This window comes from Helicoverpa armigera, chromosome 3 (assembly GCF_030705265.1).
Source record: "Helicoverpa armigera isolate CAAS_96S chromosome 3, ASM3070526v1, whole genome shotgun sequence".
Taxonomy (NCBI): Eukaryota; Metazoa; Arthropoda; class Insecta; order Lepidoptera; family Noctuidae; genus Helicoverpa; species Helicoverpa armigera.
In genome coordinates, this window is record NC_087122.1 from 5,046,421 (window position 1) to 5,063,689 (window position 17,269).

The window sequence follows — 17,269 nt, forward strand, 5'->3', positions numbered from 1 at the left end:
CGACACTGCACAACAAGCCTTTCATAATTTGAAACGCAAACAAACATAAATTCCAGTTCACGAACAATGTTTTTTCTTAATTAGCCACAGTACGTAGATTAATTTAGAAAGCGAGCTTAATGTGTGCAAGTTCGCTAGTCTAATTTGCTCGGGTTTAGAGCAAAGACGTGTTTCCATACAGAGAGTGAAGATTCCCGGGGAGTTATTTAACTAATTTTACATGCGGGGCAAGTTTTAACCCCACTACCATATGTTTGCGTTGCCGCTGTCGTGGGTACGTCTCGCGAGTGCCGACGCCGCGCCTCGGCAAGACAAACTGGTACGTACGCCCTTCGGAATTAGCTCGGCAAATTCAAACATCCAACTCCTCCACTTGTACGCCTGACAACTAGCGACGATAACTGTTGTCAGAATTTTGAAAGCCACCAAGTTAACGTGCAGTCTTGATTACCAAGCGCAGTTTGCAAGAGAATCTTGTGCACGAGGTTTCTTAAAGACATTTTGCTGCAGTGCGCGGTTCACGGGTTTACTTTGGCTTAAACTACTTACGTCTCCAAATGATTACGTACAAACTTGCGTATTATCCTATTTGGCTTAAGTGCAAGCAAAATATAATAAAGTCAAAGGATTTATGGCTCGACGAATCTCTACAAAAGTATATTGTACAGACAATGTAATAAATAATCCTAGAGTAATAAAATCCGAAATAAGAGAGAGCTCTGCAAAGAATAGTCGCAACAAGGAGCGTATTATTCAGTGTCACCGTCGGGACGTGTCCTGTAATATATGTTTTAATAAAAGGGTTTCAATTCTCACCCGAACATACATCACACGAAGATACCCGGAGTATCAATAATATCGAAAAAGATCTTCAATTTATTATTCATTGAAGTCGCTGGGCGGGGCGGGCCGCTCTATAAATCCAGGGATCGCCACTAAATCATCGTTTGCAGGCGGCGCGACGGAAGGACGTGTGCGGACGCAATTTTTATCCATTTTTCATCGATGGAAACAAATGGATACATTGCCATTGTATCCGTAATTACAATTTCCATTTTCACGACAGATTTCACGTGATAATGATTACGAATTCGATTCAAGTTGTGGCCTTGTTTGACAGTGGAGGTGCGATAAAAATGTTCGCATTCGCAGATAGACAATGTACTCGGACCTAAACAAAGAGATCCAGGTGGATCGGGTGGTGCTATACCCACTGAAAGAATCCATAAAAACTGTAATGGTACCCTCGTCACGTCCGGACATCTTATTTATCTAGTCACGAGCAAAATCATTGTTTCCTTTTCCGTTGTGTGTTCGGGCAAAAACACGCCTTATTACCGCCACCGGCTAACAGATGAACTGTTGAACGGGACCATTGTCCCCGAACCTTGTGTGTGACGTTTGTGCCTCGCAGATGCCAAGAAAAAATTGTACTCCCTCGTCGAGAAACGACTATTTATTCATGTGTTCACTATATTTATTTTGTTCCTTGTGAAGTAAAATAAAAGGAAAACTACGAGTTTCGAAAGTGGAACAGTTGCAATACACTTACATCTACTACATTTTTATTTTTGTTGTAAGTATAACTACGCTACATATAAAAATACTTATTCTGATTAATACAATCTCGTGTAAAAGAATATTCAAGCTTTAATAATTATAGGTATCTAAAGGTAGCGAATTCATCTAATTTATCCGGATACTACGTAATTATTCATCAAGGCCTCATTATAGACAAATAAGGGAACTTGTTAGCTTTGCTCTGGTCCTTTAAGATGAAATCTGAATTAAATTACATTAATATTGTAACTAATAAAAAAAGCAAATTGTTGAAAAATATTGATAACAAGACTTAGAAATAATACAAGTACCGTATGAACTATTTTACAGAGTATTCAACGAGATTGCATGTGACGCATCAAAGTGAAGAAGGAATAAGAAGAGTTCATTATCTGAAACAAAAGAAGAAACATATTTTTTACCTATAAAAAATACATAAAAATAATTTTCAAACTACTAACAGTTTGTTCTGCGTATATGTACTTAGGTATGTTTGGTTTTTCTAAGTGCGACACATTATAGTCAAGCGGTATCAGGTATGCGGTACTTGTCAATTGTTTGCCGAACCAAGCGATTCTTTGCCGAAAAAACCCGCTAGAGTGAAAGCGCTCTAAGTAAACGACGATTCTAGGATAAAGTACTAATACTCATCCACATCTGTTCACATCAATAGGTTTCAAGCTAGCCTTTTTTGCAATCCAGTCAATCCAACAGAAATAATATAGGTAATAGAATAGAAAGAAGGACTAGGCGCTTGATGATGATGACATATCTTTATCGCTACCTACCGCAGTAAAAGTTCCTAGTGAGAGCAGGAACATTTTCCCTCCAATAATAGTGATAGGTCTGTTTGCTCGTTCGACTAATAGTCGCAAATTGCTCTTGAACCTGCGACATCGCGGCGTCCAGTCGCAGTCGTACGCCGCAATAGTAATTTGACTGCTCTGTTGGGTAAAGAGGTAAATATTAAAACGGTCTAATTTACTTTTAAAATCTAATCAGACTCCGTTCTCAAAGCAATTCATGTATCAAAATTCTAAATGCACAAAACTTATTTAAAATTCAGTTTTTGATATAATAAAAATCTTTTTAGGACTATCTAATATTATAAAAATTATATTTAGAATTGCTATTCTGTTATTCACAAATCTACAAATGACTAAAGAAGCTGTGAAACAGTCCAGTATTGTTATACTATTCATGATATCAAAAACTATGCTAAGAAAAATCAGTTTGTACCTTGTCCATAAGCCGAGATCCAAACCAACAAGGCACCATCACTTGAAGTGTCATGACAGTTACATACAGTGTCAAAAAAACAAAATATCCTGTCGTTGCTGGCTGAAAAAAACGTCATGAAAATTACTTCACGTACTCGGATAAACCTTTATTTAACTCGATAGTAAAATATATTATTGACACTGAAATAATTTTTCGAATCGGACTAGTCTTCCCAAACAAACGAACCCAGCTTATAATATTAGTGTAGAAAAGATAATTTAGTGAGCACCTACCATTGTGAATCGAAATAGGCACATGCATATCTTACAAGAGCCAGAACTGAATAGTACGAATAATATCTCACTGAAAGCATCTTGAATTAATTTACAATATCTGAAAACATAAACATAAAAATTCATTAAGTTTAAAACAAATCAGTCGAAAATTGGAACACTTTATCTACGTCTCTGAAATATCTTTACTTTACAAAAATTAATAGAAAATAAATTTTAATGAATTTAAATTAAGAAAACAGTGTTAAAAATTTCAATGAATATAAATTAATAATAGTGTGAATACAAAAAAAAAATATTAAAAAAAAGCGTGGGGTGCTTTTTAAGATATTATCGAAATGAAAGTCACTGTACTCATATTTGTCAATAAAATATTTATAACTATTGACACCATGCACCCCACGCTTTTTTTAAATATTTTTTTTGTATTCACACTATTATTAATTTATATTCATTGAAATTTTTAACACTGTTTTCTTAATTTAAATTCATTAAAATTTATTTTCTATTTTTTAGTTCGTTTTTCTATAAAAAGCGTGTTTTTTAGTTTTTTTAAACTATTATTTATTTTCTACTTTTTAGTTCGTTTTAAAACTATTATTTGTTTTGTAGAATTAAAATTCTCTTTAGTATATAAAAATTGGTCAATATTAGAGAAAACGGCTAAAGATAATTATTGGAAATAAAAATTAACATCGAGTCCTGCCTTATCGACTGTAGAGAAAAATTCTAGAAAATTTTAATTAATTTTCTTACCTTATCGACTATAGATGAAAATTATATAAATTAACAAAAATCATATTTTGCAAATTGAAAAGCCTAGAAGTCGGTGTCTAATGGATGTTACTAAGTTAATTTTGCCACCGACTTCTAGGCCGATGCACCTAAAATTTGTTTTTTTTTTTTGTTTTTTAGTGTTTTGGGAAGTCGGTTTATTTTTTTTTGTAAAAAGGTTATTTATTTAAAGCTTTTCAGTGATACGAATAGTTGTCACTATCCATACAAGTGGGAAGTTCTCATCAATACAAAGAATATAAGTCCAAACGAGGTATTTTACATATTCAGTTGTCGAGTTCCCTCGACTTTCTCTGGTCTCCATCATCAGGTCAGCTCCAAACCTTCACTGTTGCATAGGTCTTGTCAATACGAATAATTTAAGCCCAAACACGAGGTAGTTTACATATTCAGTTGTCGAGTTCCCTCGACTTTCTCTGGTCTCCATCATCAGGTCAGCTCCAAACCTTCACTGTTGCAAAGGTCTTGTCAATACAAATAATTTAAGCCCAAACACGAGGTAGTTTACATATTCAGTTGTCGAGTTCCCTCGACCCTCTATGGTCTCCATCATCAGTTCAGCTCCAAATCTTCACAGTTGAATAGTGCTTTTAAGCGTACACCTGAGTGTCAAATTTTTACCCTATGTATGCCTACAACTTTTGAAGGTTGCCCTCGATTTCTCAGGGTTTCCATCATCAGATCCTGACCTGATGAATATGGGACCAACTGGCAGCTATTCCGAGTCGAACAAAAAAAGAATCACGTAAATCGGTCTATAAACCTCGGAGTAATCGATGTGTATGTGTAACCTCCTCCTTTTTGGGAAGTCGGTTAAAAATGGAATAATTTTATCAAATTAGTGTATTGTCATCGGTCCTCAATAAATCTACAAAGTTTGAACGAAATCTGGCCGTTTAAAGTGGGTCAAAATCGCGCCCAAAGAAGTCGGTTACAAACATACAGGTGAAGCTAATAAAAAGCGTGTAAAAACTTACTCGCAAATAGCATCATAGTGCTTGATACACTTAATAATTTCCAATACGGCATTCTGATCGTCAATAAACTTATCAACCGAACCGCGAGCGGCGTCAGGATTTATACAAACATCGGTCACTTTCCTCAATTTCCTATCAAGAATATCCAGTTGGGTCATAGCAAGAAACATCACGCCCAGAAGAAATGTATCGATATTCACGTTATACAGCATATGTGTCGTGATTCCTATACTCTGATAGAAATACGCTGGATACGCAAACATAGCTTCATATTTCTCCGGAATAAACGAATATCTGCACACAGGAAACTCAAGCTCAACCGAAAAAATTATATGTACCAGCAACGGGAGGCACACATTTACTGTATTTGCAGAAACCGATAACCCAGCAGTTATTTTCCAATAAAAATTGGATTTCTCTTTGCCTTCCTTTATCAATTTAATTTCTTCAGGGTCGTCAGATTGAAATATCTCACTTTCTAACATAAAAAGCATTTTTTTTACTTTGTCACGCAGAAATATAAAGGCCAACGCTTTAGATAGAGCTCCGACGTTGGTAAAATAAAATATTAGTTCATCAGCGAAAACTTCCAATTGTTGTGGTAAAAAATAGAAGTTCATGGTATATATCACGACATATAAAACTGTGAATGTAAACACAAAAATTCTGGAGAAATATATGTAGTAGATACTTGGATTATCATGTGGCCATACACCAAGTATTCTGAGGATTTTTAAATGGATGTCGAAACAATCGATTTGTTGGTAACCCATGTTTATGTTAAGTCTAACAGTCTGCCCTCACTACTCCTCGAAAACAAGACTGACAGACTGGGCTACCCTTTTTATACGACGAAGTCAAAAAGACACGAAACATACCTGTAATTACAGTCAAACTAGGTATATTCTTAATTAATAAGTAGAGGTGTTTAAATGCATCGCACGTTTTAGTCGGTCGTCTTGAAATTTCTAATTTACATCCATTTCAGTTCAAAGCAAATTAACAGCCCCTAGGAATTAATTTGCAGGTACACTTCCAAGACATATTAAAATATTTGTAAATACGAAGTATACGGAGGTTTTAATGAATGTAGGTTAATTGCTGTCGTAGTAGGTTTTAAATGAGATGCAATTAGTGACGGGCGTCAACCAAGAAATCATTCTAAAAGCATAATATATGTTTTTTCTGGTTAATGTATGAAAGTTTACATTTAAAATTAATGTTCTAATTGACTTATAGACACGTTGAAGGTAAGAGAAGATTTATTACTATTGTTCATTACACAAAGTTCGAACATATTTTTTAAGAAATTAAAAACATAATCAAAAAATATTATAATTCTCGATGTAAATAGGGTATGCTACTCAATAAATAGACGAACATCATTAATCACAAGTGAACACATTTCCAACTAAAGGCGTAACTCAATATTTTGTAATTTATTAAAGTAAACATTTTAAATTAAAACCTGTCATGTTTCACTCATTTATTAGAAAATTTTATCGACGCCTTTGTCATCGACATAGATATAATTACTTTTCAAGATTACATTAAGGCTAAAAGGACATTCTGAATTAATAGACATTAAAATTAAACACTTAATAAGTAAGCATTGTGGTGCGTTTATTTGAAAATTTTATGTCATCTTAAAAGGTAATCAATCATTGATAAAATAATCTAAAACTTATGAAGTTAAGTTAATCTAAATATACACCAAGCATTGCTTAACAGATTGAATTTTGGATATGACAAGAGTGTTAAAATTAATTGCAATGAAATATACTATATAGTCGTTTAAGGTTCAAGACGTGAAGTAACTAACGCTTTTCAATTTGCAGTAACTTCATTCCTGAGACCGCTCATTTGAAGAAATCAAGAATGAATAAGCAGATTTTATAATCTGAAATTTGGAAATGGTATAAGATTACTTTTTCAAGACCATACACATGCCAGTATAAGTAATTGTATGAAATTAATACTCACATAATTACTTCCGAGACTTCACATTTTGGAGAAGAGTAAAGAACGAATAAGCAGAGTTCATAATCTGAAATTGGAAAGGATATAAAATAAATTTGGTTTAAGACTAAAAAAAAACAAAAAGCGTTAGACCAATAGGTACTCATACTCACAGAAGTAAAAGTGACGAGTGAAAGGCGGAACATCTTCCCTCCAGTAATAGAGAGGGGCTTGTTAGCCCTTTCTACGAAAAAGCGCATGTTACTCTTGAACCGACGAGTCTCAGAAGTCCACTCACAGTTATAAGCAGAAAAAGCCAAAAAAATGCTCTGTGGAGAACAAACAAAGAAAATTGCTGTTTTAAACAATATTCACTACTTTTACAATCATAATAACAAAAGCCTGAATGACTATTGCAGCCAATAAGCCTGAAATAGGGGTGATAGATCAATATACTCCGCATGATGAGAACCTTGGAAAGCTAAGAAAGAGAAACAAATAAAGTATCTCGATTTCCACACGAAGTTGTCTCCATGTGGAATGTCAACACGGCTGTTATTGTGCCGATTATCGTTACAGACATGAACTTCGACCAACACCTCATGAGGCGCTCGTTAGGCGATTGGATCAAGGGACTGATTCAGAAGGCAGTACTCCTTGATACGGCGCGTATTGTGAGGAGGTTTCTGTCTCTGGGACTCTAATCCCGATGCTTTAGACCCTGTACCCGATATCAGGGGCCACCTATTTTTTAGCGTAAAGAAATAAATATTTACCTTATCTATAATCCGCTGCCCAAACCAGCATGGTACCATGAATTGTAGGACCATCACAAACAAGTAGGTACCAAGGAATACGTAATAGCTAAGTGGTGCTGGCTGAAATCAATAAAATATTGATTTCTTTCTATAAACTAAGATAAGGAGAATTTCCAAAAATAGGGAATGGTATTACCATAGTTAGTCTCATCAAGCATATACAGATGATGCATGATCCCATGCCAAATTGCACGAATAAAGTTATGCCGAAGACATCTTACACTAGTCTGCAAAACCTGAAAACAAAAACGTGCCATCATTTACCCTTAAATTCACCTCATCTCGGCATCAACAATGTTTTCTGTCACCTCAATTAGTAAAGAGATTACTTACTTGTTTATTTCTTCATAATGAATTATGCATTGGTTTATTTTCCTAACAGCTTCTCTGTGTTTGTCGTGATGTTGTCTTGATGTTTCACCATCTGCATCTTCATGTTTATCTTTATCTGTTACTTTCCTTAGCTTTTTATCAAGAACATCTAGTTGAGCTATTGTTAAAATGAGTCTATATTCACGTTGTACATCATGTGGAACATTATTCCTGAGCCTTGATATAAATACAAGGGGACCACAAACATTTCTCTAAAGGCTTCTGATAAAAACCCGTAACTGCAGACGGGTAGCTCCAGTTCTGTTCCTAATATAAAATGCACTACTATCGGCGAGAGATGAGCGGCACTTGAAGTAAACGAGACAGTGGTAAGAATTTTCCAATAAAGCTTGTTAAACTTTTTTGCTTTTTCTATTATAGCCAAACCTTCAGCGTCATCTGGTTGAAAAATATCACTTTCCAGCATGTCAAATAAATCGTATATTTTTTCACGCTTAAGAATCATTGTCAGAGATTTCGATACTACGGTACAATCGGTGAAATAAAAAAGCAAGTCTTCTATGAAAATGTCCAGCTGTTTCGGCAAGAAAGAAAAGTTTATGGTGAATAATATCATGTAGATAAAGATGTACGTTGTGATGAATGCTGTGGAGTAGTACTTGTATCTGGGAGTTGAATCGTCACCCGGCCAAACGGCGAGGAATTTCCAAAACTTCATGTGAGTTTTAAAGCAGTCTATTTGACTTAAGGCCCTTATCATAAATATTGTTAAGGTCCAATGTGTCTTGCAGCCTGTGTATGGCTCTAATAGATTAGAGAAATCAACTTGATATTTGGTTAGAGGTTTAGAGTGGTGTAAAGTCTCACTTTTTTAATGCTGGTTGGTTGTCTCTTATGTCACTGATTTTAAATAGTTAAACTTGGACGTTATTCAACTTTAAAACCATACCTAAATTTGAACAAATTTTTTTTTCAAATGTTAGTAAACATAAGAAATAAAGCGAAATAGAATAGAAGTGTCGACAGCTCCATTACTTTTGTTCTACTTGTCCTTTCTACCTATCCGGTGATTAGGACTTTTCATACATGAATGCATTTATTTTTTAATTAAAGAGCAATACCCACACAAACACTACTTTATAGTAAGTTCAAAGAGAATAAAAAAACTAATGTCTTTGTAAAAGAAAGTAAAATTCCTAGTAGTATGTATTTATTTTCTAAAGACAACCTTGAAAATGCAATGTACACCAATGTACGTATTAAATGATAATGTTCTATTTATTTGAAACGACAATGTAGTCACCATGGAGATCAAAGGATTTGACAATACAGAGGAACTGGCGAAGTAGAACATCGTCTATAATCACTTCAGAAAATCACATATTTATAATTCCTTCGCAAGACTACATTAAAGCTACAAGGGCATTCTTAATTGGTTCCCATAGAAATTAAACATTTAGTAAGTGAGCATTGTGGTGCGTTTATTTAAAATTATTAAGGTAATCAATCATTGATACAATAATCTGAAACTTATAATTCAAGTATTGCGTAATAGATTAGAAGATGACATTAATTATTTATAGGTTATGAAATGCACAATAGTCGTTCAAGACGTGAAGTAACTAAAGCTTTTCAATTTGCAGAATCTGCACTCCCAGGACCGCTCATTTTTAAGAAATAAAGATAGAATAAGCAGACTTTATAATCTGAAATCGTTAATGACATAAAATTACTTTTTCAAAACCATACAAACATGAATAAAAGTAATATTTTAAAATGAATACTGACATAGTTATAATTACTTCCGAGACTTCACATTTTGAAGAAGAGTAAAGAAAGAATAAGCAGAATTCATGATCTGAAATTGGAAAAAATAATTGAAGAGAAAATCAAAACAACACGCGTTTCATGGACGCCAATACTTACAGAAGTAAAGGTGACGAGTGAAAGGCTGAACATCTTCCCTCCAGTAATAGAGAGGGGTTTGTTAGCCCTTTCTACGAAAAGTCGCATGTTACTCTTGAACTGACGAGTCTCAGAAGTCCACTCACAGTTATAAGCAGAAAAAGCCAAAAAGTTGCTCTATGGAGAAGAAAAAAATAAAATTGCTGAATCAAACAATATTCACAACTTTTACAATAATAAAAACTTAATCCTAAATGACAAGTTCTCAAAATCATTAAATAACAGATAGATTGGTCCTAAGTATGAAACGAATACCTTATCTATAATCCGCTGCCCAAACCAGCAGGGCACCATTATTTGTATGACCATCAGAAACATGTAAGTGGCAAGGAAGAAGAAATAACTAAGCGGTGCTGGCTGAAATAACTAAAAACATTGATTTCTCTAAACCAAGATAATATACCAAACACCAAAGGTAAGAAATTGTATTACCATAGTAAATCTCATCAAGCATATACAGATGATGCACGATCCCATGCCGAATTGTACAAATAACGATATGCTGAACACATCCTGAACTAGTCTGCGAAATCTGAAATCAATAAGTCTTTGTCAACTCAAGAACGTACTATCATTATCCCTAAAACTGACCTCACCTCAGCATGTTGCATGCATGTTTTCTGTTGAAAGAACTACCCTGTTACGATAATTGGTTCGAAAAGATCTGGCCTTTACTCGATTACTAAAGAGATTACTTACTTGTTTATTTCTTCATAATGAATTATGCATTGGTTTATTTTCCTAACAGCTTCTCTGTGTTTGTCGTGACGTTGTCTAAATGTTTCACCATCTGCATCTTCATGTTCATCTTTATCTGTCACTCTCCTTAGCTTTTTATCAAGAACATCCAGTTGAGCTATTGTTAGTACCATCAAGCCCGCGAAAAATGTGTCTATACTCACATTGTACATCATGTGGAACATATTTCCTGAGCCCTGATACAAATACAACGGAACTACAAACATTTGTCTGAAATTTTCTGACAGAAACCTGTAGCTACAGACGGGTAGTTTAAGTTCAGTTCCTATTATAAAATGCACTATTATCGGCGAGAGATGAACGGCACTTGAAGTAAACGAGACCGACGTAAAAATATTCCAATAAAGCTTGATAAACTTCTTTGCTTTTTCTATTATAGCCAAGCCTTCAACGTCATCTGGTTGAAAAATATCACTTTCCAGCATGTCAAATAAATCGTATATTTTTTCACGCATAAACACAATGGTTAGAGTTTTAGATACTACGGCACAATCGGTGAAATAAAAAAGCATGTCTTCTACAAAAACATCCAACTGTTTGGGCAAAAAGGGAAAGTTTATGGTGAATAATGTCATGTAGACGAATATGTAGATCGTGATAAATGCTGTGGAGTAGTATTTGTATCTGGGAGTCGAGTCTTCACCCGGCCAAACGGCGAGGTATTTCAAAAACTTCATGTTAATTATAAAGCAGTCTATTTGACGTAAGACCATTATGACCATAATATATGTCTCAAAGCGCATCAATGCAGTTCGGAGAATTCGCTTGCAAGTAGAACTTTATAAAGACATTAAATAATTTAAGTTCTGGCTCTGTCTGTAACTCCTTCTTACACTGAGCATGGCCCATCACGCACTTGGTCGGTTTTTTAGATTGAAGACACAAACCAGAAAGCCACATTACGATAGGTTCAAAGAGAATAAAAAAACCATTGTAACAAAATAACTATGTTTTTACATTTCACAGAAGACCTTGAAGATGCATTGTATATCAACAAAAGCACGTGTAAGCTATTGAATGATAATATAATGTTCTATTTATTTGAAACTATCATCATCACCATTGGGATCATAATATTTCACATTACAGTGGAATCTAGTCTATAAATTCGGATTAAAAATATGAAATATACCAGAACCAATGTCATAATAAATGTCATATAAGTTCTCGTCCCTGGACCAAAAAGCAAGAAACTCCAAAACTACATGTTTATTCAAAAGCAGTCTACTTGATGCAATTCCATTATCCAAATTGTTGTAGGTACATGTGTTTTACCGTGTGAATCAGATAGGCGCCGTGGTACAAAGTAGCGAGGAATTGCAGAACAGATAACATTCAGACTGCACTCGAGTGGTATTTTTATTTTTATATTACTTTTTATAGCTTCATTGTTAAAATTAGACGAATTTTTTATTTTATAGTTATATTTAGATTCATCAGCATAATAATGTAACTTTTCGCTCAGTCACAAAGGTTTATCGGAAAAACATGTCAAAAGTCTTATTTTGTATCTTTCAGTGTTTTATGAAGTAAATTTAAACTTTTTTGTAAAAAGTTTTATGTTTTATGCGGTTCAATTTTTGGGTCCAATACTTTAATATTATGAATACCCACAGTGGCAGACGTAACGCATAATAGTGCAAAGTCCTTACCAATACCCATAAATAAAATATGCCCAAACAGATTCTATCTGCTATCAACCGTTGAGGAGTTCGGTAAACTAGTTTGCTTGCAGTTCAGACATATTAGTCATAACATGTAACAGTGTGTACAGAAATGAGCCCAGACACTTGGCAGTTGCTAAATACTGATTCGATTTCCCTTGATTTACTGTTGTCTCCATCATCAGATAAGGTCCAAATTTTCACCCTTCATCCGATATACAGACGAATATCAAGTTTTCACCCTACTGTCTCTTGGTCCTTGGTCTTCAGCCAGGGTTTCCAACATCAGATACTGAGATGGTGACAATGGGACCCAACTGTGATTATACTCTTTCATATAAAGAAATATTTTTTCGAATCATTTATTATTTATCACCATCATCATCAGCGTTTTTATCGTTTCAATGCTGGTCAGGCCTCCTCTCACTTAGAGAAGGATTGAAAGTTAATCACCGTACTTGCTGAATGGCTGTCGGTGATTTCAGACTTTATAGCCCAGGTTTCCTCGAGATGCTCTCCTTCCCCTGTAGTCATTGCTGTCCAAGATATATTAGAAAGTTCGTACAAACTTAGAAAAGTTGTATTGGTACTTGCTGGTGCTGACCTGGAATCGAACCCATACACACGTACTTGAATAGTTGGTCCTGTACCCACTAGGCTACTGCACATTAAGTATTTATAGCTAAAATTAGTGTACAGGGAACTTTGTTTGTACTTGTAATTAGCACTATTTTCTACTATAAAACATGCACTTTAATTAAAGATACACTACTACAACATTAACGTTTCTTCAAAGTGACTGTGGAACTATTAGTTGGTGGGTATATTTCAAAGGGGGTGAATTACAATAAGTGCCTACTCTACTTAAACAGAGACCGTTGGGAAAGGATGTAGGTTAATTGCGGGTTCCGTACTTTTTAAATGAGATGCAATTAACGAAGGTGACGTTCGTCCATCCGCGAAACGGAACCAGAGATCCGTTCTAATTAACAGACTACTGAAGAACTCTAAAAATTATTTATAAAGAGCTTTAAAAATTCTTTGTTGTTTTTTAGCCAGTTGCGGCGACAAAGGGTTAGCTAAAATGGAACTTATTAATTATTTTTATATTATGAGGCTAAGACTTTACAATGGGATAATTCAGAGCTCCTTTAGGAAGTTTTTAATAAGAGAACTAAGTGGTTAGATTTTTTGCCAGTTCATAAGAAAACGAATATACCTCTAATGTCCAATGCATGCAAATCACTAGATATTGAATATCAAATTATCATCAATATTTCGTATTTCAACTTCTAATTTTTATTGCCATTTGAGAGCACGCACAGAAAACAAATAAAGGAGAAAACTCTTCGACGTCTTATAAAATAAATGTTATTACAAATCTAGGGTAACAATATTTTGGTAACACAATATCATTTTCCACGGTTCATGGTTCAAGTAGAGGACCTTCAAGAGAAACTCAAGCGCAATAAATTAGGCCAATAGATAGGCAATAGCTTACCAATAGTAACAGGTTGCCAATAGCTCCGTAGTATCTAGAAAGCAACCAATTTCCTTCGCTTGATTTACTGCGTCGACGTACTTACGTTGTCACATCTATGACATTTAATCTTTGAACCATATTTTATAAGCTTTTCGATATTATTTTTTAAGTAAACAGTCTAATAAAGTTTATTGGTGTACCTGAACTTTAATTTTGTATTCAATTGCGTTGAATGGAGGCAGTGTGTTGCATACTATTTTGGTCAGTATTTTATTAACACAGTAAATGTTTATTATCTACTACGACTTAGGTATAATTGTACATGAAATAATCATCTTAAAATTATAAAAAAATCTATTCACCAGTTTTTACCTTTAGTTTCAATATAGGTAATGTTACTCTCAACTGTAGTTCTGAATCTAAAAATTCGAACTACCGACGTACTGTATTTAAAAAACATACCTATAGGAGTTCAATAAGCAAATTGATAGGTTTTAACCTAGGTACACCTTTTTGCTCTCGACTGATTTTGATACTGGCACTACATTTACTCCTAAATATATTTCCACAATATTTACGATCTCAGTTTTCCCGGAGTGTGTCTAGGTAAGCGAGGTGCTGCATCGCAATCAATCGCCTCAGGCGCTGCCTTGCATGTCAATATTTATTAATAAATTGAACGCGGAACCGTTCGTTGTTTCAGAAGAATTCTTTTAAGCTGAGATGCTTTTTGAGATAATACAGCATACAAGCTACTCAATCTTTTACGTGTCTTAAAAATGCTCTGAAGAATCAGAAACTAAATTAAGTATGATATAAAAGTACTTATACCTACTTCACTAGCTTCTGTCCGCACTTTCGCATGCGATCTGAGGGAACTCATTCCTTTAATAATAAAAAAAAATAGGATTAGTCTTTATTTGTTTAACACCAATATATTGTACAGACAAAATCCTTAGTAGAGACAGTTTGTTTCTGTACCCATATAGATCGACATATCCTTACTTACCTTTTTTCTGTCAGAATTTTATTTTATTACTTTTAATATTCACGTGTTTGATGAGTAAACTTTACGAATTTAAATATTACACGAGTTCGTTAAAAATGTACATTCATAACAGCAAGAACAAATATTGTACATTCTGACGAGGTAAAATCTTTGCTGAAAATAATAAACACTGCAAACCTTGAGTCGTCTGAAAGTGTTCATAAATCAGTATTGAAATGTACTTACCTAGCCCGCACATTACAATAGTATTAGACCGACTAAAATGTTTGATTGGAGTTATGATTACCTTCAACTGTCAGCTAACTATCGGTCGACAGTTTAGTCTGCACTGTTAATGTAATAAAGAAAGTTTCCCGTATATTATGCATATAGAAGTGAAAACTGTTGTCCTGCAAAGTTGCGAAGTTTCAGTGTTGTTTTCACGTATGATAAACTTCAGTTTCAACAGGTAACTTTCAGCGAACGAAAATTGTTGCTCGAAAACTAGTGATGCTCTATTTCAGCATAGTTGGAACACTTTCAATTATTATTCTCTTTAAATGCACGTATCTACGGTAGAATGAAGTTATTTGCTTTTATAGAGGTCGGGGCTTTGTTAGTTTATGGTTATGATGATGCTTGTTTATGATTCTAAATCCTTTGTAGTTAAATTGTCATTGTGAAATGCATTGATCCTTTTTTGTCTCTTCATGATTTATGCGTTACAACAATACTGAATTATTTTTATTCCACAGTTTTCAAAGACAATGAAAAACAGAAAATATTAACCAAAAAATTGCTCGGTCATAAAAACGTTTTTTAGTATCACCATCTCTTACTGTTTATCTTGTACATCTTTCTTTACTTAAACAAACAACGATATTACCTACCATATTTTTCACGAGCCCATAAACGTAACATCAAACTGAAATCTGTTTAACTCGACATGTGAAACCTAGAATGGGTTCTGCGCATTTTATTTAAAACCTACAGGCGTAAAAGCCTCCTGTTTTTGTAGAACTATAAGCCCAAATCCATTATCAGCGCCCGCAGAACCTAGATAGGCTTTTGTTTTATTTTTCTGTCGGGAAAAAAGTATTGCGCCCAAAGGCAGACGTTTACAGGTAGCATCAACTGATTGTGTACATTGTGTTATTTTTATTCAGAGGATAAAGCATGCCTCTAGGGGTTCGTTACGTGGAGCACATCATCCCTCTCCGATGGAAGCTCTTTACCTGCTATTGTTTTGCTTGAGATTGTGAGGCTACCTAGTGTGAAGTACGTTTTGGATTACGTTTTGCGTTGCTCTGCGTACAAGTATGTGTTGGGTAAGAGCGAGCTATTGTTTGGTGAAATGATACAGTCTAATGATGGCGTGAATTTGGTTTGAGCTTTTCTTTTTAAAGTTTGAAGATGAATTTTAGATTCTCACTCACTCATTTGCAATTCGATTTAAATTAATTTATAGGACTAAGTAAGTACCACCAATTCTTTTTCCAAAAATAATGTCTACAGCTAAATAAAATAAGCCTTCTATCCTATAACCACATAATTGATCTCGTTGCGCAAAAATCTTTATCATAAGCTAGTTCCTAAAATCATCTTCATGTACATTTCAGTAAATACATCCAAGTAGAAGCATCTAAAATTTTAAATATTAATTCTCGTTTTCCGAACGAATCCGAAAAGTAGCCTCGTAGAATGGATAATTTGAATTTTTAAACAGCCAGTGATTAATCCCAGCCCAGCGGGAATCCTACTGTAATGTTTAAATTATACTTGAAAGCCGGGGGATGCGACTTGTGATTTTACAAATTAATTGGGTAGGTAAAGCAAACTATTTTTGTAATGGATTTATTTAATGGCAGAACAAAAAGGCATTTGTTTCTGTTTGTAAATGGAATTGGAAATGTTTGTGTTTTGTTTTGTCAGCTGTTTGTCCCGCTTCAGTAAAGAAGTTGGGGTTTATAGGAAAATAGTTTAGTGGGATTGCTAAGTTTGTTAAAGCTTCGTATGTTAGGTAACTATGTAAGGTAACAATTTATTTATTGGGCTGGAACAGTTGGGTATCATAACTTTATATTTCGATCTATACTAAATTCGAAATCTAAAAAACTACAAAAAAAATATTTTGAAAAAAATACATAGCATACTTACTTTACTTATCTCTATACGTAGGTATAGGTTTTTTATAGACCAAAATAACAAAACGATTTTAATATCTATTCCTCACATTACCACTATTGCATTACCACTATGTACCCACAAGTAAGAGCATAGTTCTCTTTTAGAAGAACACTGTACAAAACAATTATCAATAAATTAATTGGCAAACAAAAAAGTTCAGCAAAGGACCACGCAACAAAGCTATGAGCAATCCATCAGCATTTGTTACGTAAAATGACGTCACTAAGCCCGTAATTCGAACATAAACCAGCGTTAAACCACCAACAT

General features: G+C 34.3%; 3 protein-coding genes across 3 annotated transcripts; all 3 read right to left on the reverse strand.

Annotated features, from left to right (window-relative positions):
* Window positions 1-1,641: 1,641 nt before the first annotated feature.
* Window positions 1,642-5,619, reverse strand: LOC110383826 (odorant receptor 67a). The gene is made up of 5 exons (XM_021344737.3): window positions 4,847-5,619; window positions 3,075-3,174; window positions 2,800-2,901; window positions 2,349-2,504; window positions 1,642-1,952 (listed from the first exon to the last, which is right to left on the reverse strand). The coding sequence occupies exons 1-5, from the start codon at window positions 5,617-5,619 to the stop codon at window positions 1,896-1,898; spliced, it is 1,188 nt and encodes a 395-aa protein (XP_021200412.3). The 3' UTR covers window positions 1,642-1,895.
* Window positions 5,620-6,823: 1,204 nt separating this feature from the next.
* On the reverse strand, window positions 6,824-8,799 carry LOC110383866 (odorant receptor Or1). Its single transcript, XM_064043543.1, is given in 6 exon segments — window positions 6,824-6,893; window positions 6,979-7,134; window positions 7,582-7,683; window positions 7,760-7,859; window positions 7,957-8,122; window positions 8,125-8,799. Coding segments are annotated over 6 exon segments (1,176 nt in total). The 5' UTR covers window positions 8,717-8,799; the 3' UTR covers window positions 6,824-6,833.
* Window positions 8,800-9,754: 955 nt separating this feature from the next.
* On the reverse strand, window positions 9,755-11,462 carry LOC126053495 (odorant receptor Or1-like). The gene is made up of 5 exons (XM_049836419.2): window positions 10,621-11,462; window positions 10,354-10,453; window positions 10,177-10,278; window positions 9,883-10,038; window positions 9,755-9,814 (listed from the first exon to the last, which is right to left on the reverse strand). The coding sequence occupies exons 1-5, from the start codon at window positions 11,421-11,423 to the stop codon at window positions 9,755-9,757; spliced, it is 1,221 nt and encodes a 406-aa protein (XP_049692376.2). The 5' UTR covers window positions 11,424-11,462.
* Between the last annotated feature and the right edge of the window lie 5,807 nt (window positions 11,463-17,269).